The sequence below is a fragment of the Sarcophilus harrisii genome, chromosome 2, assembly GCF_902635505.1.
Source record: "Sarcophilus harrisii chromosome 2, mSarHar1.11, whole genome shotgun sequence".
Lineage (NCBI taxonomy): Eukaryota > Metazoa > Chordata > Mammalia > Dasyuromorphia > Dasyuridae > Sarcophilus > Sarcophilus harrisii.
The window spans coordinates 91,304,151-91,330,907 of NC_045427.1; the positions used below are offsets into that span (position 1 = coordinate 91,304,151).

The 26,757-nt window shown below is 33.6% G+C and overlaps 1 protein-coding gene across 28 annotated transcripts in view; it reads right to left on the reverse strand.

The window, feature by feature from the left end:
- Positions 1 to 26,757, reverse strand: part of NRXN1 (neurexin 1) — a 1,358,646-nt gene that overhangs the window by 212,437 nt on the left and 1,119,452 nt on the right. For all 28 annotated transcript variants that reach the window (XM_031957196.1, XM_031957194.1, XM_031957193.1 and 25 more), the window contains one exon: positions 7,982 to 8,153. In XM_031957196.1, coding sequence (XP_031813056.1) covers positions 7,982 to 8,153 — 172 coding nt within the window. The remainder of the gene's footprint in view (positions 1 to 7,981; positions 8,154 to 26,757) is intronic.

Sequence of the window (26,757 nt, forward strand, 5' to 3'; positions counted from 1 at the left end):
GACCTCATATGCACTTAATAAAAGTTGATTGAATTGAATTATTGAAATCTATATCTTTATCTGCCACAATGTTGGTTGCCAATAAATGTTTGAAAAATGAATTAATTTCCTGTTTTATTTGCCCAACAATACTATTCCAATGACTTCCACAATGGTATGGAGGTGACCCTCTATTCTCAAAGACTATGTGAGAAAACTGTAAGATCTGAAAGCTTTCAGATCTGCTGGGAAGTCTTATAGAAGGTTATAAGCGATAAATGCATCTTTCTGAGGATAAACCTTGCTAGGGAAGAAGAGAATGTTTACTTAGTCATGAATTTTTTTGCCATGGAAATCTATGTCAATTTTTGACCTTAACTAGAAATGAAAATAAAAGATAGAAGGAAAATACAGATGGCTTACAGATTCTCCTCAGATTTGCAAATAAAGATACCAGAAAGATGGATTTTAAGACAAGATTCATCATTTCTTGGGACATTTGTTGGTTTTATATTGCAGTGCTCCTAACATGCAAAAAAAGATCTAACCACAAAAATCCTCACACACAAACTTTCATTGAAAAGGATGAGAAGATGGAGACATTCTATGGAGAAGCTAATATAACCCATTTTAAAAGCAATGATTTTCTACTAATATGACAAATGTCAAAAATAAAAAAAATGAAATTGGAAATATAATATGTTACTGATTTCTGAAATGGCAAGGAATTCTGAATCAGTTGTATATTCAAGAGATTTAGTCAACTAGACTAGAATCCATGCTTTTGGGTTGAATCATCCTATGTTGCATTTATTGGAGAATGAGGATAAGAGCTTTGGGATAAGAATATGTATATAGGGGCAGCTATCTAGCTAGTGTAGTGGATAGAGCAACCAGCCCCAAAGTCAGGTGGACCCGAGTTCAAATATGACTTCAGACGCTTAACACTTTCTGGCTGTGTGATGCTTGGCAAGTCATTTAATCCCATTTGCCTCAAGAAAAAAAAAATGTGATTTTGTACTATTAAAGAAAATATCTACAATGATGAAATCATAGATCCACTGGAGCCCAGAAGTAGTATTTTCAGATCTACTAGTAATGAATCTTTATGGGATCCTTGTGATTTCATTGGTATGGAGAGTTCACAGGGAGAAAACTTCCTCAAATAATTCTATAATTTACTATACAGTTTTAGAAATTAAGTGCCCAAGATCACAGGAATAATGTGTTAGAATTGAGACTTTTGAACCCTGATTTTTCTGACTTATTTAGGTCACCTTTCTCACCCCCTGCTGAACTGTTCAAATAATTGACAATATTTAAATATAAAGTATCCTAAGCACTTCTGAAAAAACAAAAAATAATAAGACAGTGTCTCATGATGAATAGCTAATGATATTTCTGAAGCTGTCCAACTTATAATCAATGAGTATGTTATCTCTACAACTGAAAGCCTCTAGTACAACAGACTGTTAAGACAGTCGTTAATATATCTTTTACAAATAAACTCTTTTTGATGACACATGAAAGGTATTCCAGGAATATGGAACAAGTAAAAGTATTACCTGATAAACCACTACATCTTGAATTTAAAGGATAAAGGAAATTTGTTTTTGCTGGTTTGCTTTGTACCCCTTGGTTCCTTTTATTTGAACACATACAGAAGGTCCATTAAAAAAAATAATAGAAAACTCATGTGTGGCTTTTCCTATCTGCCAATATAATTTAAATTTAAGTTCATAGAAGTATTCTATATTTTACAAATGTATAACATATATGCATATATAAATTTAATAATGAATATACATATATTAAACACAGTGCAGCAAGATACATAAAAATATATGATAACATGTTAAATTATGAATATATATATATGCATATCTATACACCCATGTATATATGTGCACAGATATAATTTCATCCATACATTTAACTAAGATATAGGATCTCTCTTAAGATAAATATACTCATCTTTTCTGCTAGAACTATAAAAAGTCTTCTAATACTTATTCCCTGCTGTGGACATTAGCCTCCTCTGTCTCTTTAGTCATGCAACAATGACTAAAATATGCACCTATATATTTATAAAATGTTGTATGTAGAAGAGTGCTATTAGTGCTGTTGGAAAACCAATATAGTAGCAATACATTAATCTTTATGGTTTATTGTCATGAAACTTGTAACACAAGTTAGGAAAAATCAATATTCAACTTCAGTAACATGATTTAGAAGTTAATTGGCATAGCAATGCAATAACTACCAGATTCTGTAAATATCAGGGAATAGTTTTGATATCCTATAAAGTCTTAGGAATTGAAAAAAACCATTACATAAATGTGTGTGCGCAGTATTCTGTACTCTCTTGCCTCTTGCAATCTCCAAAGAATAATATGTGTTTGCAGGTGTATATGTGTGTGTGTGTGTGTGTGTGTGTGTGTGTATGTATATGTGTATATATATATATATATATATATATATGTACATATATATTCATATTTTTCCCTGAGTAACAAAAAGCAGATAGGAACAATGTCCATAAATGTTATGAGGCGATATTAAAAGTTAATCTAACATCATCTCTTTTTTGATATGTCAAGTAGGCTAGGAGAGCCAAATAATAGAGAAATAAGGTGCCAGAAGAATAGGGCTCCTTCATTAAATAGCTGGGGATTGAAGGGAGTTGCACTGAGCAAGTTGTAAATCTGTGAATTGAAAAGAATGAGTTAGGTTTCAAAGCACTTTTAGGTTGTTGAAATCCTTGATTCTATAATGTTATGAGAGACAAATTTGCTAGCTCTATTGTATTTTTAAAATTGAATTAAATAAAAAACTAACCATATTGAGTCTGCCAGTTCTCAGCAGCACCCAACATACCTACATGGTGCATCCTCCATTAGAGTGTATGCTTCTTGAGGGCAGACACTGAGTTTGTTTCTTCAGTGTTAAACATAATGTTTGACACATAACATGTACTTAATAATATAAATTAATTTCCTAGATTTGGACGTCAATAGATTGATAAATAGCATAGAAATCATAGAATCTTGGAATTTGAAGGGACTTAAAGAGTGTCTCTAGGCTAGTCCTAAAGATGTAAATCATACACCCTTTAAGCAGCCTGTTGCAGTCTGGGATCCCTTTTTCAGAATGCTTTTAAATAATTGAAGGAAATTCTAAATTTCAATTAAAAGTTAGCAACAAATAAGGATATAATTTTGTCCTATTCAAATTTATGGACCCCTTGAAATCTATCCATAGATCTTTATGAACCCCAGGTTAAAAACTATTTCCTCTGCAACTTAGTCAATGAATAATCATCAAACATTTGACAAATATCATCATCATCATCATCATCATCATCATTTACATAGCACTCTAAAGATTGCAAAAGGGTTTCCATATGTTAATTCACTTAATTTTAAAATCTCTGGTGAAGGAGAATCTACTACCTCTGAAAATATTCCATTCCACTTTTTAAGAGCTCTAATTGCTTGGAACATTTTCCTTACATCATCTAAATATGTCTCATTTAATTTCCTCCAACTGATCCTACCTCTGCCCTCTGGGGCCAAGTGGAACAAAGATTATAACTCTTTCATGTGATAATCCCTGAAGTACCAGAAGATGACTATCATGATATTATCTTCTCTGGAGTCAACACCCTCATTTTCCTCAAACAAAACTTGTATAGCAAGAATATAAGAATTTTACACCCTGGTTACTCCTGTTCTCCTTGCCCCCCTCTCCCAGTAAAGTCTTAATGAAAAAACTCAAATTATTTTACTATCTTTAATGTACAGAAATACATTTAGGATTTGTAAATTAATACTTTTAGTATCTTAAAAAAGAAAACCTCTCCAAATTAACTTGTATTTACCATAAATTAGTGGTGAAAATTTCAGTTATCCACAGAAAAAGCATTCCCTGAACTTCATTACCATCTATAGAGTTTTTCCACTTGGAATGATTGCCTCACTCATCTCAGTGGATCCAAATCCCCGTTCATCCTTTAAAGCCCAAATCAATAGATTCTTTCTAAATGAATGCTTCCTAGCCCACTCAACCCAGGGAGATCTCTTCCTCTTCTATACTGAAAGTACTTATTACTTTTAATTCAACTCAACACTTACTAAGTATCAAGTAGCAGACTATGGAGCTGTACAATCCCTGCCTCAGTTCAACAAATCCAATATTTATTAACACCTAATGTGCCATCACACAAAGATGAAAAACAAAATAACTTTTGCCTTTAAAGATCTTAAATTCTATTGAGATTTGCAGTATCCATTTGATAATCAGTTACAAAAGCTCTTGGACTTTGGTATTCATTGTTATTTAACTTTTTGTGTTTATATCTTTTCTCCCTGATTGGGCTATACATTTTCTGGGGGCAAGAACTATGCTTTAAATAGTAACAATAATTGATATTTATATGATACTTGAAGGTTTTCAAAATTCTATGGATTATCTCATTTAATCCTCAAAATAATCCTCTGAAGTTGGCGCGAGCACTATCTCCATTTTGCAAATGAAGCAACTGAGAATGTGAAAGGTTAAATATCTTACCCAGTATCACACAACTTGCAAGTAAGTCAGAATTAGAACCCAGGTCTTTCTGATTGTGAGTGAGGAATTCTATCAACTGAGCCTTCACAAGGTACCAAAGCTTTACATTTAATAGCTAATCAATAAATATTTGTAAATTTGATTTGCTTATTTGTTAGGAAAAGTGCATATTTGACATTGTGGTGTGCAACACAAAGGGTTCCAATTACATTACATGATGGTTTTTCTGTTTTTTTTTTTTTTTTTTCTTTTAGGATCTGTGAATTATATTGAAATGTTAAAGTGAGATTTATGTGCAGAAATTATTAAGCATAGTAACCAAAATGATATTGGGTTTCACAATGTGTTATGAGAAGAGATCTATTTTTTACTGACAGAACAAAACTTTTACTTGGAGAACTCTACTTAGGACCAAATAAAGACTTAGTGATACATTATACTTCAGATTTTAAATGACAAATGCCAAGAAGATATGTGTAGAGATATGTGCATCCTTATATACTCTCCCTTTTAACTTGTGCTTAGGAAAGCAGGTTTATTGTCCAGAAAATTATATGTTTATTCTAAAAGCTGAGTTTTATTGAGTTCCAGGAACAAAGCTTATTCTCCAAAGAATATAAAACTTACTCATAATAATTAGCTTCTGTAAGAAGGCTTCCAGACAATTATGGATAATGCTATTGGTCAATGGTTTGAGCACATTTCATTAAAGACCCACTGAAGTTGCCAGATGTATTGCTTCATATAAATGTGCTTACCACAATGTCCAATAATGGAAGGTTGAGTGCCATACTTAATTGCTAATTCCAACCTTTATTACCTATAGTTTTCAACACAAGCACTTTAAGAAAACCTGAAGATAGTTCACTGATTCCTGCTTTCTGATGATAGTACGTGGTACTGAGTGCATCAGTTCAGCAACCCATTTCAAACTATAACAGTGTCTTTTTAATGACAAATCATTAAATTAAAAATAGTTATACCACAAGCCCATTTTCTAAAATGATATCTCAATTCTTACTGCTAAGCATGAAACTAAAATCACCTTCCTCTTCCACCACCACCACAAACAAAATGTTAGTTACAGAAAATCATAATATGAACTCCAGAAACTCTGTAAATAGTAAATCAGGTTTAACTTTATGATGCTGCCAAAGAAGGAAGACTTTTAAACTTGCTTTCCATAGTTACTGTCTCCTTATAATCCTGCTATATATGCAGATGGGTTAATAATAAAATAATTTGGAAATACTAATGTTGGCTCACTACGATTCTTTACATATGTTTATGTATAAATATTATATTCCTCGTGTCTCCATCTAGAATATAATATAGTCTCACATTTTATATTTCCAAAATACCTAGCATAGTTTCTTTATAAAAATTAAGTGCAGCATTGTAAATAAAATGCTATATTTGTGATCAAAAAGCATTGGATTGAAATCTTACTCTAGATATTTCCAACTCAGTGATCTTAGCAAGATGATTAAACTATCTGAACCTTAGTTTCCTTATCTATAAGACAGGGATAAAAAGAGGTGAATTTCAGAGTTGTTCTGAGGATTGAGTTGTATAATATATATAAAATATCATACAAACTATTAATAACCAATCAAATGATGCTCATTAAATACTACTAAGTATTATTGCAGAAAATATAAAGTCACTAGTACTTCCGTAAATACACTGAAGATGTTACCTTATGATCCCCAATTTAGAGGATACTCAGATTTGTTTAGAAACTGATTAAAAAGTATGCTTCCTCCCTTGTTCTGGAATATCTCTCCCTCCCCAAAAAACAACTGCAATAAATAGCCAAAGGTATGCTGTGGTTTTACATGGATAAAGCTTTTGATTAAAGTGTTTCTAAATCCAAAAGTTATCATCATTTCTCTCTTATCCACAGAATTACAATGATAATTACCTTGAAACTATGCCTTTATGCCATCTAGCATCCATATATGTATCTATAAGACTACTCCAATCTATAGGGTTCCTAGCTATCCCTATATTTATTACAAGTACCAAACTACCATGTGACAAACAATTTCAACTGACATGACCGATTCTTCTTCCATAGCAACCCTTTCTCTTCCATTATCTCCTTTACTTCCCTTTTTTTCTTTTAAAAATATATGTGGGGTAACAAAGGCTGCTTATCAACATATTTTTTATGTGAAAGTCCGATCAGATATATGATACGTTGTTTGTTGTTTTGTTTTTCAGAAAACTACATTTAATTCTGCCTTAGTTTAGATGGTTTTAAAATCATTCTTCTTATAGTCTGAACCATATTGATTATAGTATGAAAGCAAAGGGATTTTAATTATTTAACTAACTTCCTAGACAAAGAAAAAATTTCGATTGATCATCTTAGGCATGTTAGTCTGGTTCCTGGGACCAGTTTTACAATTCTGACTTTTATAGCTGTTTTCTTTCACTTTGGTTTTAAATAATTTTATTTTTCTTCTATGTGTATTCTTGTGAATTGTTATTCTATTATACTGCCTAAGAGGGAGGCAGGGAATAAAAACAATGCATAGGAGAGCAGAATTTGCACTTTCAAACATGGAGAGAGGAGACCCTTAAAAGCAAATGCTAATCCTCTCTGAATAGATAGTTCATGTTATTTCTTTTGAACAAACTATGGCCATGATAAGTTAGGTGGGCTTTTAAAGAGGTAGAAAATATATAACTAAAAGTAACCTTTGCTTATATTTCTGCTTAAGAATTTTTTTTAATAGTGTGGTGCTGACAAATTTAGTCAATTGCTTCATGGTGATTTGCAAATTACTATTTCTGACCCAGTGCTTTTTTGAAACAAGTACATTTTACATTTGAAGTGGATAGTAATAGTGACATTTGCTCCCTGTGAACACAGTGATTGTGTGACAGAGAATGCAGATTGCATTTAAATAAATTTACTTTTAACTAATTATGAATAACTATTAATAGTTAGATGTTTTTTCACTGTTGATTAACCTAATGTTTTGTGATTTTTCAGCAATTGCATCAAAATAAAAGAAACACTTCCTTCAAGAGAACATTTTATATTTTCCCAGTAAGTTTTTTTTAATTTACTCTATTACTTTTGTCAAAACCTTCCCTTTGTTTAATGTTTAAATGTTTAACAATCGATAAAAAGAGCTTTAACATTGTTGTGTCTTTTAGATTTACATTTCTCTGATTTCAATGATGTTTTGAATTTTACAGAAGATAAAGTGTGCCTTCAGTTTACCTTATGCAATGCCATTACTACACAGTGTCCAGAAGAGTTTAGGATAGCATTACATTCAAATGACCCTAAACTTTGCAATAAGTATTTGATGGTTTCTCAGAATATCTGGAATTTGATGAAACGGACGCAACACTGCTTGTTGTCCTTTATTTTTTCTTCATAAAGTCATTCACAGATATGTATTCGTTGCCTTACCTGCAGGATAACGCTCGATCACTGGCCAGCTGTCCACCTGTAATGTGGCGTTACCGCCACTCCTCGTGAAACGTACTACATGGTATTTCCCATCATTAATGATAGCATTGGCCTCTTCAATGGCGATGTCATCCGTTCCAACATTAAATTTAACTCCAATCTTTCCCTGGTGCTAGAAGTGAGAAGAAATGAGAGGAAATCAGAAGGAAGTAATGCTAATTAGTAATTATTTGATAAGAATGACATATATGCAATGTGGCGTATCACAAAGTGTTTCCAACAACAGCTTTTCTTTTTATATTTCACTTCTGAAGACTTGCATACAAGTCAAGGTTCTTGACATTTTGCTAAGCCTGGACCATCTCTTTCATGGATAATTCATATTCCAAATCAGAAACTTTCAAGGGAATTAATTTGACTTCTTTTCCCAGAGGTTCCCACTGAGGAGAATGATTGCCCAAGTAAACAGGCGTCTTTTCATGAATTTTATCCATAGGACCTTTCATGTAATTCTTTCATTTCTACAGCAAGAAAAATGAGGCTTGAAATTATATTTCTTAATAACCAGTGAAATTGGATTAATAACATTTATTTATCCTAATTGGCAAGGGCAAATGTCTATTCCACTTGCATTTAAGCACATACAAATGTGGGTGATTTGGTCTTTGTTCATAGAACCATCAAATGCTGGTAGGAATTTAGATACCATCTAGTTCAACCCTGTCATTTGGAAAAGAGACCCAGAGAGGTAGAGTGATTTTTTTGTGGTCATAGAACAAGCACAAGAAGCCAAATCCCTTTACTTTGAGTCCAAAGGTCTTTCTTTACAAATATTAAGTAACACGGATACAAATGAGTGTAAAGGAAATATGGCTCCCTTGGACAGATACTATGTCTTTGGCACTTTCACCTCCTCCATGGTGAATTTCCACATCTTTTCAACCATTGCTAGAAACTAGTATGTCTGCTTGAACTACTTTGGCCCAGTAAACTGTTTTGCTCTCAGCATGGCATTCTGCTTAACCTTTTTGATATTAACACTCACCATTTACTTCCTATCTATCTCTGGTGATTTTCTAATGTTTTAAACCTATCTCCTTGGAGATCAAGCTCCATCATTTTCTATGACATTAAGGCATGAGGAGAGAGCTACTAAAATATGATATCTATTGCTTAATTATGTGAAGAAAGCCACATGTTTACATTTCATATATGACATAGAAAATAAAGTTTATTTCCTTGGACTTAGGAAAAATATTAATGAAATTCACCCATTTGTTTTCTTTAGGGAAAGAAATATTATGATAGCATAATTATTTTCTGTTTAAAATTAACTTCTCAAACCTATATTCTATTTGAGAAGAACAATATCATATGGGAATAAGTTGAGGTATGCATATATATATATATATATATATATATAAACAAACATGTTTTATTATTTTTAAAAGGGTCATCAATATGGAATATTTATAATTTCAATAGTTCTTGATTGAACAGTTTTCAAAATAGAGAGACTTTACTAAAAAATATCATTCCTATTGTCTTGTCTACTACTAGAGTCAGTAGGAAAAAAATATATTTTTTACTAAAGATTCATATAGACTACAAAGGGAATGAAGTCATATGATGTACATCAACAGGATCAATATGATTTTGGAATTTGTATTTCTACCTCATACTTCTAATGTGTTGGAAGGAAAGAGGACAACGAAGACTTAAGCACCTATTATGTGTCAAGCAGTATGCTCAAATTATCTCATATTATCCTCATAACATCCCATTTTACAGTTGAGAAAACTGAGGCAAATATAGATTAAAGGTCTTGCTCAGGGTCACACAGTTACTAAATGTCTGTGGTGAGATTTGAACTCAAGCCTTCCTGACTTTAGACCTTGAACTATGTTCATTGCATCACCTAGCTCCCACTTTCTAGTTTGTATTGACAAGATATTGTCATTTAAATTATTAAAAAACCCCACAAATTTCTAAACTTTACAACTAAAAGATAATTAGACTTTAAAAATATTCATTTTTATTCTTATTTTCAAGTATTAAATGTGATCACGCTCATAGAATTCTCATGAATATTGTATTAGCCAAATCAGAAGTGATTTCATTGGGCATGTGCTGATCTTTCCATTGTATTTTCTTTGAAATGGATAACTGGCTCACACCATAATTTTAAAATTCTATTATAAAGACATCAGTAACGAAGCATTTATAATTGAATGGAGTCTTTCAATACATTCATTAAATAAATAGTGACAAAGGTAATTATTGATTTTTCCCCCCACAAAAGCTCATTTCTGAATTAGGATTATATTAATAAAACAAGTTAAAAGAGAAATATAAAGTTTGACACTGCAAAAAGAACATGATGATTATTGGAATGGGCACTACAATTTCACTCATAGTTGTAATAACCTCTGGCAAAATATACTCATTGAGAAATAACATTAGCTGTTCAAAGGTTGCTATCTAAAATTTTGAAAATAAGATTCAATACTTCCTCGTACAATATTTCCTAGTAATTGATGTTATATGTGCTATTTCAAAGTCTCAAATTTTTGTTTGTGTATAGAGAGATGTATCAGATTGCTTTGGGAAATCAATCCTCACAATTTCAGCTACCAAAGCAATGAAGAAAAGATCACAGAAGTAGGGAGATGAGGCAAGTCCAGGGTGAAGACCTTTTAGGAGTAGAACAGTAACAATTGAATAAAAAATGACTAAGTGTTGTGACATTGGCCTTATATTATGACAGTGACTTTGCTCAAGGATAGGGAAATTTCTTTCAGGACAAGAAATTTAAGTTACTTGTCAGCCACTGAATTCTTGTAAAGAAGGAAGTAGTGATGGGTAGGTCTTCATGGTGAAGTTTGGGTAGAGCTCTGGCCAACCCACGCCATAGTAGGATGATCAGAAGGGAGGCAAGAAGTTGTAATGGAACTGAGGGTACCCAAGGAAAAAAATTTGAAGCTAGAGGGACCAAAGGGCAAAGGGTGAGAAGGAGGACTGCTTTTGGTATAGTCAATTGGCCTTCTCAATATAGACTGTGTAGTAGCTTTTTAGGGACTGCCTCACAGAACATTTCATTGCTGGGGGGAAAGGGAGCAGTTTTAGCACCAAGGTCTGTAGGGCCATATTCCCTCCTTGCCCTCTCTGCCTCATAATCTGCAATAGAGAGAGGGTCCTTTAAGATCAGAGGCAAGGTGATAGGAAAAATTGACACTGTCAGCTTTCCTGAGGAAACTGCCAGAACTTTCTCTTACCCCTCAACTCTCCTTTTTCTCAAACTTTCCCAAGGCCCATAGTCAAAGGGGCTTGCCAGGGGGACCAGTTGAAAATGTGAAAATAGAAACATTATAGAAAAAGACAATAAGCTCAATATAACTGATCTTTAAATGAAGGCAGGAAAAAAACCCAAACCAAAAACCTTTTAGGCACAATAATTCATAACCTGGTTTAACAAAGGAGTTTGGGATCTTAAATGGGGATTCTTCATTGTGTTATGGGAAGAACTCACTGAAAACAAGGATAGTAACAACTGTAGTAACTTTTTTCACAGCATTGTTATGACATTCAAATGAGAATGTATTTAAAGCCCCTTGGAAACATTAAAATGCCATATTAATATTGGTAGCTAAACATACTACATTACAGGACAGTTTTCTAAGAGTCATCAGTCTAGTTAAAATTTAAGAAACAGAACCTGAATGTTTCATTTTGAAAGTGCTAGTTTAAGGATAACAACCATATCCTTAAAAATGAGAAAGTTCTTATTAAGAAGCTTTTTTCTGGCACTTAGTTCAGGGCATGGTATACTATAATTAGCAACACAAGTGCATCTTTATTTCTCCATATAACTAGCATGCAGTTTTTTTTTTTCATGGAGTCATGCTCCTTACATCTTTCTTTTTCTTTTCCTTTATTTGAAGAAAAGGGAGACCACTAATAAAATTAGCCCACAAAGAAGTACTGTACCATATCTGCTCCTTAACCTTTACATGGCTGAATAGAATAATAGCTCCCATAGTATACATGCTAGACAACCTGAGGTTCACTAATGACATGTTTCCTCTTTTTCTATTCTTATTCATTTTCTCTGTAAATGGATTACATTTTTCCTAGTTACTTTCATAACAGTACATTCCAACAGATTGCAGAAGGAAGCCAATGACAATGATGATAAAATTCACTACTATAAAAGCAGACAGCATTGTTTAGTAAAAAAAGAAACATAAGTAGACTAGGAATCAGGAGATCCAGGATTCCAGTGAAGGCATTATTCCTGAGAGTTATGTGACTTTGGACAAATCTCCGAATATCTCTCAGAGTCAATTTCTTTAATTTAAAATTAGAAAATACCTCTAAGTTCCCATCTAGCTCTATGAATGAGCTTTCTTTAATTGATAAATGGTCAAAGAATATGAACAGGCATTTTTCAGAGGAAGAAAACCAATCTATCAATAGTCGTATGAAAAATATTCTGTCTGTAGTAATTAGAGAAATATAAATTAAAATTCTGAGGTTCTACCTCATACCCATTATTATTGAAAAAAAGAAAGAAAAGAAAATGACAAATGCTAAAGAGGCTATAGAAAAATAGTTAGATTAATGGAATTCTGGTAGAGTGTAAACTGGTCCAGAAATTCTATAAAGCAAGTTGGAGCTATGCCCCTAAACTGTGAAGACATTTTGGCTTGGCAGTGTCGCTATTAATTCTATAACATACAAAGATCAAAGAAAGAGGAAAACGCTTCACATATAAGAAAAATATTATAGCACCTTATTTGTGATAGGAAAGAATTGGAAAACAAAGGGGTTCTCATCAACTGGGCAAAGACAAAATAAGAAATAATATGTGATGTTATAGAATGCTATTGTGCTTTAAGAAATTGTGAAGGAGCTGTTTTTTGAGAGACCTGGGAAGACTTGTATGAACTAATATAGAATATAGTGAGCAGAATCAGAAGAACAATTTATATAATTATAACAAAATTTAAAAGAAAAGTAATTTTGAAAGACTTAGTAACTGATCAGCACAGTAACCAACTATAATTCCAGAGGACTCATGATGAAACATGCTACAAGCTTTTTGATAAAGAGTCTCATGATACGGATTGAAGTATATTTTGGAAAGAAGGTCATAATCAATGTGAGACTATATTTTGCTTGACTAAGATGTATATGTTGCAGAGGTTTTGTCTTTCTTGCTTTTTCAATGAATCTTCAGTTGAGATCTCCTCTCTCAGAGGAGAAAAGGCATGGATGTTCATGAAAATAAAATTTAATTTAAAAAATAATATATTGATGTGAAATAGTCAAAATTTAAAAATAATTCAATTTTGAGGGTTTTTTTTTAAAAGAAACCATCTAGATTACAACATGATAATATTTTTAAATTTTCTTCTATATTTTAATTATGATGGACATTTTTAGAGTAACTTCTTAGGAAATTATATTCTTTGATTTTTTTTTCTTTTTTGTGTGTGATCTTTCCTTAAGTAGTCCCAGATGCTTAGGAAAAATTCAATCTCCTAGGATGGCACAGAACCAAAAGATTTTTAAGATTTGGAGGGACCTTAAGTATCAATTATTCCAACTCCCCCATTGTACATATGAACACACTGAGGCCTCCAAAGCCTAAAGCAGGTTTCTTAAAGGTCACCCAAAGTAAGAAGATATGGGATTTGAACTTGTCTTCTCACTCCAAAATTGGTGATTCCTCATATTTCTTGTATATTCTACAACGGTCTGCAAATATCCTGGTGGCTCAGGAAAGACCTATTAATGATGCTGCTACTATAGAGATACACTATCACTGCCACTAAAATTATTTGTTACTTATATAGCATATTTAATATTCAAAAATAGACACACTTAGAATCATTTTTCAAACTGAAAATTTGTCATTTGGACTTGCTAACCATAAGTAAGTAGATTTTATGAGGCAGATTTCAGCTTAATATAAGAATCATTCAGTTGATTACTCAATAAACCTGGTCAAACTAATAAGATTTAATGAAATGTTCCTATGTGCCAGGCATTGTGCTAAGTACTAAGAATACAACATAAAGAAAGACAGCCCCTGCACTCAATGAGCTTACATTATAGTAAAGAATAGAAAATACAGAAAAAGGAAGGGGAAAGGTAGTGGCAGAGGTAACAGATTGAGGGTAATGGAAGAGAAAGTTTGGAGAACTAGGAGAAAAGCCCAGAAAGGAATAAGGAAAAAATTGGTTGTCTTGGAGAGAGGTGGATCAGATGACTTTGCATGTCTCTTTGATTTGTAGTTCTGTGAGACTATGTGTACATTGATGAGCTCTCATCTAGCATCTTTTGGGTCTCTCTTTTTACTATACAACACTGTAAGCAATCTCAATCTATAAAAAATATTTTATCTGTCCGTTTGCATGGATGTTTGCCTGAACTGAAAGGAGGTCTTGCATTAATGGCATATTGCTCATGTTGAGTTTGGTTCAGATAAAAATATCTAATCAGGTTTGCATTTTTTTCCATTCAGATTCATGATTGGGAGTCAAATTAGAATTTTTCACATTTTGTGGCCATTGGGAGAATTATGTGTTGTCAGCAATATGTGTCAATGTGTCAACAGCTAGTTCTAACTATGCCCTTTGTTCTCTCCCCCCCCCCCCCCCCCCCCCCCCCCCCCCCCCCCCCCCGCCCCCACCTGCACTCTTACTTTCTTGAGGCCATCTGATTGCTTGTTAGCACCTTTATTCATCAGGGACAGGAAATTCATATCAATCAGTTCTGCTATTTTTAGGCTCTCTGGGGAAAGAGTCAACTAAAAATGAGACTTGAGGATTATTCTTTTATTTCACTTATCTGTATTCTTTTTCTTTCTCCACATTTTCACTTATAGGCTAGCTATTTATCATTATTGCCTGGTTCTAATCCTCCCAACCCCCATAGCCTGACATTTTATAGACAGATAAAGAAAACAAATCTGGATAGTAATTTTAGTTCCCTGCATGTAGACTGCTAACTAGGCTTTAGCCAAAACAAAATTGCCCTTTGCTTTAAAAAAAAAGTCTGAAAAAAGAAAAGGCAACAGTAAAAATAAACCAAGATAAATATAGTCATTTTGAATATTCCATGTGATTTGCTTCAAAAGAAAAAAGTCAGCAGATGAGAAATAAAAAAGATCATGTAGGAATTATTATCTAATGCTGTTTTTCCCTTTAAAATGCATTTGTTAACTATCCTTTCTATCCTGTTTGAAACTGAGAATAGTGACAATATAATGTTTTCAGATATTTTAGTTTATTGTTAACATTCATTGCTAATGCTAATGTGATTTTGTAAGTTTTAAGCAAAACTGAAAGAATGCAGTTCACCACACCTCATTTGAGTTTTATGCCAAGAGGAAAAACTGACAAAGCTCCTCCTTTTTTCCTCTTCAACATTCTCTTCCTTATTCCTGGCTTATGGGCTTTTGGTCTACAATTGCCTGTCTTCCACAACCATTTATGAAGGGCTTGAAAAGTCAAATAGTAGATTTTATATTCAATACAAGGTAATAGGGAGCCACTGAATGTTACTCAAGAAGAGGGCTGACATGATCACACATTCACTTTAGGAAGGTTAATCTGAAAGCTGAATGGAGGATGGACTGCAGTGAGGAAAGACTTGTGGCAGGAAAAAGTATCAAATAGGCTATTTTAATAGTCCAAGTGTGAGGTGATAAAGACACGCACCAGAATGGTGGCAATGTGTAAGGAGAGAAGGGGGCACATTTGAGAGATGTTGCAAAGATCAAAATTATAGAACTTAACAACTGAATTGGTATGGAGGAGGGTGTTAGAGGAAAAGAAGGGTTAAGGGTAATATTGGGGTTGTGTAACAAGCTATCTGAAATGGACAAATCATTTAACCTGTGTGTCCATTTCTTCATCTGTAAAATGAAAGGGTTGGGCGAGATAATCTCTAAGATCTTTTCCAGCAATTGTAGAAAATTGGATGGTACTGTGATTCTCTGCATCTTTATGTGGACTTCTAGGAGCTTATCTAGAGGACAAGCCTGAATTTTTAAAATGCAATATAAAAAGAATAAAGCATATCATTAGCTTATGTACAGTATTTAATAACCATGTGTTTAAGGGTCTTCAGCTGTTTCCTGATTCAGGAACAGAAAAAAAAATTGATACAAATATTGAAACTAACAATGAATTCATCCAATCACTTGTTTGCAAGTGTCATTCATCAACATTTCCTATTAAATTTATTGTAGAAGAGACTGAGCAATAGAGAATGAAAGCATATTCCAAATGTCAAATTTCCCCCTAAAATATGTTATTCTATGGGATGTACATTGCAGTGTTAATGTAGCAGTTTGGTTTCTTTTGAGGTGGGATGTTGACAGAGCTCCTTTCTCTAAAGAGAATCTTATATCGAGAAATAATAGGATATCTGAGCACAATTTATGCCACAAAACAGTCCCCAAATCAGTTGGGGGCATCATTCTCTGAGCGATTTAAATGGGGGCATTTAGGGATAATGATCAGAAAAGCAGCTTAAACCCTAAGGGAAATCATCGTTTAGAAGGGCAGACAGATATAACTCTCGAACAATACCCCTCTCTGATGAGAGCAGAGCAGTCCCATTGCCCCTTCTCCTACTCTCCCTGAGGCGGGAATGAAAATTTCCCTTAGATAAGAGTGGATATTTCAAAGCTTCTTTGTAAATCTCATTAGATAATCTCATGTGGACATACAAATTAAGATGGGTAACACACACAGATATACCTAGTGTCCATCTATTAGCTGAAAAAATCATGGTCTTTGTGATAACATTCCCCAGCTCATTGTTCCTCTGCAGGGACCAAAGGGACAATTTAGAACAAGTTATCCTGTGCTCTTGCCCTGCAAAGACATCCCTAGCTAAATAGTGGAGTAAGGCAGTTAATTATTAACAGACAAAAAGATTCTTTCAGAATTCCAATACTGGTGAAATTTTAAATAAAGCGATGTTAACATTTGAAAAATGAAACTTTTGACCAAGACTTTTTTAGAACCTCTTGGTATACTAAAAACTCTGGTTCACTTAAATATTAATGACTGGTGACTATGGTGAATTGAGCCAAGAGTCCAGAAAATGAACGATCGCCATAGCACTAGCAGCAGGTGGCACTCTAGCATTGTTAACAAGCTCTGGAGTAAAATGATTCAAAAAATCATTGCGTTCCAAAAATTGGAAAGGAACTAGGAGGCCATGTAAAACAAAACTTCCATTTATTTATAGCATTCTTGATAAGCGGTAATTCAGTCTTTGGAGAACGTAGTGAGGGATTCCTCTACCATCCTAGTTAGCCCATTCCATCTTCACATAGCTTTTCAGCAGTGAGATTAAGCTTCTAGAGCTGTGATATTAAGTCAGAAAGCAATTAAGAGCACAGATAAAGCATCAATAAATTAAGAGGATCACCTAGACAATAATGTATATGTAAGAAGGCTGCCAAAAGGAAAACCCCCTTTTAGGCAGGGGTATAATTAACACACACACACACACACACACACACACACACACACATCCACACACATCCACATGGTATAATATAAGAAAAGTCATAGTATTTATTTCAGAGTAGTTTTTCTCCCTCTACCAGCTGGTTCCTTACTGATGGCATATCCCTTGCCATCCTGATGAAATGAACTAATATGTGAAATTATTAGAAAGTCATTGAACACTAAATACATGCTATAGTAATCGATGATGATGATGATGATGATGATGATAAGTTAGAACCACTATGCAAGTTAGAGAAGAAAATAATATTTAAGTCAGGGACAAATGATTATTTGGTATAGTCTGTGTTTCTGCTTCCCTCCATTAGTTCAAATAATTGACTGGACTTGGCAAAAAAAAGGCAGTTTGATTTGGTGACAAGAGGATCTAACCAGAGTTCTATTGTTTCATACTATAGTCCATCAAAATCAACCAAAGGGAAACCTTCATATGAATGGCCCCCAAATCCTTACAACTTGAAGACTGTCAGTTCTGAACAATGGTAAAGTGATCCATGAAAATGTGGTAGGAGCCTACCAATAAACACCACTGTTTTAAATATTAATAACTTAATTCTAGAAATTGGGAATAATGAATCCACAGTTAAATCTTTGAATAAGTTGCTCACTAAAACTTGATGATTCTAGAGCATGAATGTCTGGTTTTATAATCAGCCCTTAAGTTAAGGGCTCTTAATGACTCTGGTTAATACTTATGTGCTGATTCCAGAAACTGGAGAACACTTGGGGACAAAATCACAATATCTTTTCCCCCTTCTTTCCACCTAGCATAGTTTCTCTCTCTTTTTATACAATTACAAATCTCTCTTTCAGCAAATATGATAGTGATCCCTGAAAAGTTTTGGCTGTAAGCCTCTTCCAGTTACTACTTATCAGAAATTGCTAGAACCTAATAATCATTTTCACATTTGCTGATTGAATATAGTCTTGAATATAGTATATTCTGTGTTAACTAATTTAACAACAATAGTAAAAAATCATAACTTCAATATAATACATTAAGTTTAATTAGAAAGACCCATAAAAACTTCCCAGTATATCATTTCCTTTCAAGTAGTGACTAGTTTTCATTACATGCACATGCATACACACATAGATGTATAAATATAAATATATAAAAATGAATTTCCGATACATAGGTATATAGATATATGTTTAAAAACAACTCTTTCACATATTATTTTTAATATAATTGATCTAATTAATTAATGTCTAATTGATCTAAGATTAAATTTGATTACATTTTCATTAGTTTTCTCTAAATTCATGTAACTGAATGAATGAAAAATAATTTATTAAGTACTTATTATCTATCATTCAAAAAGTAATTATGTGTCTATTATGTGTAAGCACTGTGCTAAGCATTGGGAATACACATAGAAAGTGCATACTTCACTTTCAAAGAGCTTATATGCTAATAGGGAGAAACAACACATATGAGTTTTCAGAAGAAGGCAGGTGGAAATGCCTTGTAGTCCTTAGGTTGCCACAGCAATGCAGATGGTAATACATCTCCTTTAATGTCAATTCCTTTGATAAAACCATTTCTCTATGACTTTGAGCCATTGGACATTTCTTTTTTTCCATTACTATTCCTTTTTAAATAGTATTTTATTTTTCCAATTACATGCAAAGATAGTTTTTGACATTCTCCTTTGTAAAACCTTGTGTTTTAAATTTTTCTTTCTCCTTCCTTCTCCCCCACAGAGAGCAAGCAATGAAATATAGATTAAATATTGGCAGTTCTTCTAAATATTTTTCAATATTCATCATGTTTCACAAAAAAAAGCATACCATTGAACAGTTCTAATGGCTTTGGTGCCATGAACTTTCTTTTCTGTGTCTTCACTAAGTATGGCTGCTGCAAAGTGGGGCCTGCAGCTACTATGTATGTAGATGTAAATGATAATTTATTTGTATTAGACACTAATTAGATGTAGATGTATATACAAATGATAATTAACTTGTATTAGAGTTAAATGCTTAAATCTGAATAATCCTCTTCTTTCATTGTAATAGTATTCAGTTTCTTCTATTCTTTGATGCCAAGGTTGAAAGAATCTAAGCCATTCCATTTTTTTGTTGTTGTTGTAGACAAGCATCAATTTTATTAATGTATTTAAAAGAAAGTTAGTATCCATATTCCAGCCTGGCCTTTGTGTCTCTTTCTATGGTTTTGAAGTCATTCCTATCTCTGCCATTTTCCAAAAAGTTCAGAGTACTTAAGAAGTAATCCTTTAATAATGTCATTTCCAAGTTGACCTTGACTTTCATTTCTCAAGGTGCAGTCTGTTTATTTTATGATGCCTTTTGGGGTATACACAAGAAAAACAAGAACTACAAACACACATACACACACCCACACACACCTATAAAACATCTCTCTATAAATGAAAGATTATTTGAAACCCACAATAAAAAGGGAAATATTGCTTTCAGCAGTTCTTTAATTGACAAATAACAATATATAAATTGCTATTACTTCCTAACCCTCCAAAATTATATTTAATGGCAGGCAAATGGCAGACATGGTGAAACTTTAGACTTAGATCTGTTGGCAGCAAATGGGAATCCTGAACAACTTATTCAAGAAAGAACATGCCATCAAGGTAGAGATTTATCATTCAGAATCTCTGACTGGAGGTAAAATGATCCCATTCGCCTATGAAGAAATGACTAATGCCCTTATTCTGCCTTAATTAACTGTCCTTATAAACTGCCACAAACTTAGCTATAGCAATTCATTTTTCCACATAAAACTCAGCAAGCAGAAATTATGAAAGTATTATCAGGCTGGGTTGATAAATCTGCAGTCTTAGCATTTTATTTTTGATTTTCAATGAATTACCGTTCCTGTGTTTAGCTTAAACAAGTCATTATGTCTGTTCTGATGTTGTGTAGCTGAATAATCTCAACCTACTTTGCCAAAGCATGCCTGAAATAGCGCTACTGTCCTCACAACTACTCCCCAAAAGGAACTGAGAGGGAAAATATGGGCCTCAGAGCCCTGAACACCAGCAGCTGGCATCTTATTATCCACTCAGCATCATTACTGAAATAGGCAACATCTAATTTCTCCAACTGACTATACAAAGAAAAAACTATTCTAAGTTCTTAGATATCATCCCATTTATCAGCAACTGTGCACTTCTTTAGTTGTGTATCCCATCCTTACGTGTCATAGACACAGCATCATGCTGCCATATTATGAATAATGCTTTTTTATAAAGGGATGGATGGGCAGAGAAAGACAGAAGAACACGTCCACGTTATTATAACCTCCTCATTTTCTCTGCTACTTAACTCTCTGGAGTAGAATGAATATGCAAAACAAGACACATTTCTAGACATGGCCAATGTGGGGATTTGATTTGCTTGACTATGCATGTCTGTTGCTTGTTTTCCTCTATATGGGGCAAAGAGATGGTCAGAAGGAAAAAATGTCCATTAATTAGAAAAAAAGAAAGATATTGGTTCTTTGCATGCAGAGATTGTCTTATTTTTTATTTGTATCTCCTCTCCAGCACAAAGCTTGATACAGATTAAGTGCTTCATATTTTTTTTAATTTAAAAAAGGAAATAAACTATCTTTCTATTGTCTTGATGCCTAAAGCATTTTTTAATTCAGTAAGATTCTTAAAGTCTTTCCCTTCTAATTACCTCAATAGAAGCAATAATATTTGCTGAGTTAAACTTCTTACTCATTTTGGTATTTTACATATCTACATACTATTAGATGAAGGCATTTAAGAGAGGAGGACTCCAAAACATCATTCCTTCTGCAAGATGACTTACCAATAATAAGTTATATTGTAATATATATTTGGAAAAGAAATAAATAAACCCAGTTATTTCTTCTCTAGTCCTACTTCAGTTGTCTATAACTTAACAGTTTAAGTTCAATAGAATCTCAGATGTAGAGAATTCATCCTCAGCTATCCAGGACAGATAAGAATCCTAAAAAAGGCAAAAAACAAGACTATTGAACCAGCCTTGTACATACTACTAAATCAATGAATTAAAATAGCTGTACTTTATTCACAGAAAAGTCCATCAGGATCAGGATCTATTCTCTCTAATTTTTCACAAAACCTTAACAAGCCTTTTCTAAGTCTATAAAAAGACTAGTAGCAGTAGGTAGGGAAGCTCTAGAAATGGTCATAGTAACAGAAGTAAGAAGGGACAACTGGAAAAGAGAGTGTGTATACACACAAATGTATATATACTCTCTGTACACACATGTATATATGTAAAATGTATAATAAACTTAGCCTTTTTAAAAGTATGTTGATGTGGCAAATAACTCACTAGTTTTGGTCCTTGGAAACTTCATTTATTAGTATGTTCTCTCAGGTAGGGTACTACTATATAGCTGTTCTTTAGGGTATCCTTAAAAAAAAAAGAAAACAGTGGATGTGTTTTATTTAAGGCTCTGTGATGTCTTGATAACAATTACTGCAGTAGAGCCTGGTGAAGACCTTATACACTAAACTGATGTTTCCCATCAAAATTCCGGTTATGTTCACTTTAGCTAAGACTAGGGGGATTACACAGAAACAGTACAAATGTGTCCAGGGAGAAATCTTTCATTTTTATTTGTGGAGAGCAGTTTTATTTTCATTTATTGATGACACATCAAATGACTTTCCCTCAGTTTCTGCCATGTGTAACATATCAAAAAATATAGCCACTCTTGGAAACAGAAAGACTAACACATACTCAAAAGAGAGTATATTGGCAACTTTTCAAGTTTAAGTATTATTTATATTTTCTTATATTTGATATGTTCTACTAAATAATACTGTGCACTTCTACTTTCTGATCGTTTGCTAGGAAACTCTGTCAATTGATATAAAAATATCTGATTAATTAAATTTCTTATCAGTTGACTTCAATAAACATTAAGTGTCCACTATTTATTGGATCCTGGGAGAGACACAAATTTTAGGTAACATTTAATATAGCCTCTGCCCTCATAAAGCTTACAGAATCTTGTACAATAGTCTTAACACTTGAAGAGACCAAAAATGTTTATCAATGCAGTCCATTCCTGTTTCCAAAGTAGAGTTTATGTCATTCTGAAAGCTTATGTTTGAACTCTAGTGATAGAAACAACTTTATCTTTACCATCAATCCTCAACTTGGGGTAACATTTTTAGAAAATGGTAGAAAAGTAAAAAATGTGAATGTAGACAGAGTGAACGTATAAGATAGAGGAGATTAGGTTCCCAGACCACTAAAAACTCTAATCTCTTGCTAGAGATGGCTGAAAATATGCTTTTCTGCATACAATTCTTTATTATAAATTTAACTTTGATAATACTCACTTTTCCTAACACGGTCATGAAATAACCTATAAAATGAAACTGAGCAGTGAGGACGGAGATGGTCAGGGGCAGTTATACTGGAACGATTTAGAGGTTAAAAAAAAGGAAAGGGATAACTTGACATCTCTAATCTCCCTTTCAGTGGTTTTACTGTTCCTGGATGAAAAGCACATACCTCAGGGTGAATCCCCTGCCCCCAGTCAGAGCTTTGAACTCCCATCTGAGCCAGTTTGTCCTAGGCTTATCTTGTGCTGTTCTCCCCAGGCTGAACTGCGGGAGAAACAGGATGCTTGCTGGGCCATGTGAGTAGAGAAGGGGATGGGGAACAAGGGGGTGACTGCTACCTTATTTACAACAAATCTGGCTGGTTTTCCATTTTTACTGTAGCACTTTCTGGAACATATGCAGGAAACTTTTACAAATACTTCTCTCCTTTTTGCAGATATAAACTTGCACACGTCCTGACTCATTTTTTCTCCACTACATATAGCCAAGAATGTACAGAGTTGCCAGGACCAAAGTGAGAGTTACTAATAAAATCATATGAATGCTTCATGTCATGAAAGTTAAATGTGTGAATATTGAAGATAGACTGCATTTTATTTGTCTTTTAATTATTGATTCTTAATAAGAGGGAAGTGTCTTCTAGTAGTTTGATACTAATAATAGTTCCTGAATTTTCCAAGAATTGTGTTGTTTACCCATGCTGCTCTATTTGCAATGTTTCAATAATTGTGTGTTTTACACTTTGGCTCTTCATACAAGTTTCTTCTCATGATTCTCTGAATTATTTGTTTTTGTCCTTCCTTATAACATAGCAATGTTCCATTATGTTGACTTACATTGAGTTAAATAATTTTCTCCCAATTATTAGGTGGGTCTGTTGGATCTGAAGTCAGGAAGAATCATCTTCCTGGGTTCAAATCTGGTATCATACACTTATTAGCTGTGTCATTCTAGGCAAATTCTATTAGTCTCAGTTTCCTCATCAATAAAAGAAGCTGGAGAAAGAAATGACAAAACACTCCAATATTTTACTAAGAAGACCCCAAATGAGATAACAGATCAGACATGGCTGAAACAATCAAACAATAAATCGTTAGGTAGATTCTTAGTTTTTTTCTCTTTTTATTAACACAAATAATGCTGCTTTGAGCCTTTTTGTTCTTGGTAACCCTACCACTCCTTTTGAAGTCCACTCTTACTTTCTTCCTTTTCATACATTCTGACATTCAGTTAGTTTGGCTTCCTTGCTGTTCCTCCCCCATGATACTTCATCTCTTGTTCCAGATTCTTTGCACTGGCTATGTCCCATAGTTGAAATGCTCTCCCTACTTAGCCCTACTGCTTAGTTTCCCTGGCTTCCTTCCATTCTCAGCTGAAATCTTACCTTCTGTAGCAGGCCTTACTTTTCAAAACATCCCATTTTCTTTTGAATATCTATACTTGTTAGGAAGTTTTTCTAAATATGCAAGACAAACATCTCTTTACAATCTCCACTCACTTCTCTGTGGGGCCAAATATTGTTGTAATCCTTCCTCTACATGGCAATTCTTCAGATATTTGAAAACTGCTCATTATGATCTACTGAGTCTTTTCTTCTACACATCCATGTCCTGTAACTGATACTCAGCTGACATGGATTTAAAGGTTCTTTAACATCCTGGTTATTCTCCTCTGGATTCCATTGAGTTTATCATTATCCTTAAACTGTGGCACTCAGATCTGAACACAACAGTCCTAATGAGGTCTGATGAGGACAGAGTACAATGAAACTATTAACTCCTTGGTCCTAGAAGCTATGACTATTAACATAGTCCAATAACACATTCCCTTTTTTGACTGTCATATCCCATTCCTATTGAACTTGTAGTTAATTAAAACCCTTAGATCTTTTTTTTTTCTTAAGAAAACTTGGTCTCTAACCATTTCTCCCCTATTCTACATTTGTGAAGTTGCTTTTTGGGGTGAGATACTCAAATTTAAGATTTTCCATTTACCTTACTGAATTTCATCTCATTAGATTCAGTTCAAAGCTCTAGTTCAAGAATTTTTAGATCATAATTCTCTTAACCAATGTCTTAGCTAATCTACCCAGCATTGTGAAATTAGCAAATTCTTTGAGTATAACTTTATCTGAGTCACTGTTAAAAATATAACAATGTAGAGACAAGCACAGATTCCTGCCATATTGACTGAACCATTGATGATTACTCATTAAATATGGATATTTGTGAAGCATGGATGTATATGTCTGTAATTTCAGGTATTAGGAAAGCCAAGGATAGTGGATCTCTTTAGCATGAAAAATTGGAAAAAGGCTAAGCTGATGAAGATCTGAATGAATTCTGGCTTTAATATAATAATTGTGAATTTCTGGGAAAGGTGGTCACATGGTAAGAAATGTAGCAAGTCAAAGCTCCCATGCCAATGAGTAGCGGGTTTGGAAATTGCTATTGAACTTTCACAAGGATGTTGAGATTTTAAACACATATATATACACATACTCTCTCTCTCTTGCTCGCTCTCACTCTCGCTCTCGCTTTCTCCCTCTCTTTCTCTCCACGCATACAGTATTACGTTCTACTATTGCTGTTTAGTTATTTCAGTCATGTCCAACTCTTTGTGATCCTATTTGCAGTTTTCTTGGCAAAGATACTGAAGTAGTTTTCCATTTCCTCTTCAGGTCGTTTTGGATGGAGAAACTGAGGTAAATGAGTAACATGACTTGCTAATAAATGGAACAGCTAATAAGTGTCTCAGATCAGATCTGAACTCAGATTTTATTGATTCCGGATCTAATGTTCTATCTATTTTGTCATCTAGTTGCACAGTATTTTGAACTATGGTGCTCCTCATCTCCATCTTTTCTAAAGGAAAAGAAGAAGGTACTTAATCAAAAGCTTTGCTGAAATAAACTGTGACTACAATTTTCCCTTCATCTATTAGTTTATTAATCCTGTCAAAAAAGGAAATGAAGGTTAGTCTGGCATGACCTGTTCTTGATGAATTCATATTGGCTCTCTGTAATAACCACTTTCCTTCCTAGATACTTGCCAATAATTTCTTTATTGTTTCTACATCATATGTCCTATAAATGAAGGACATTGACAAGTTGGAGTATATCCAAAAGAATCAGGAAGCCAAGATGCTATTAAGGAGATTGGAAACCATGATATATAAAATAAATGGGGAGGATTTAGGTTGGAGAAACTTTAGGTGGGACATAATAGGTATTATTAAATAGTGGAAATCATCTTTTATAATCTCTATTCCTTCACACATTGAGTTTAATGTCAAGAAAACCTGAATTCAAATTCTGCCTCAAATATTTACTAGTTATTTCTTGGAATTTGTCATTTAAACTCTGAAATATAATGTATCACTGATCACTGGTTTGTTCCTAATTACATCTACCTAGTAATATTTGCTCTCTCTTTTTGTAACATTAATTTGTGAAACTTAGCATTTGGGTTGCCATGCCTATCTCGGATAAATCACAGATAACTTTTTCAATATGTCAATTTCTTCAAAAACAAATTATGAGAGGAGTACTTTAGATGCTACTCCACAAAGTCAAATATGCATTTCTCCCAAAGAAATCAGCAAATTAATATTTACGTAATCCCTCTTATGTGTATTTGGTATAATTAAAGGGTACAATGCAGAGAGCTGGACTTGGAATCAAGGGAGATCTGAATTCAAATTTTACCTTGGACTCTCCCTTGCTGTGTAACTGGCCAACTCTCATTCTCAGCTTCCTCTATGATATGGAGGATCTCTATATATGGAGAGTTTGGACATGATGGCCTCTAAGGTTACTTTTAGCTTGAAATCTTTTATAAACTTGGAAACCCTATATTTGTGTTATTATTATTATAACTTGATTATACTT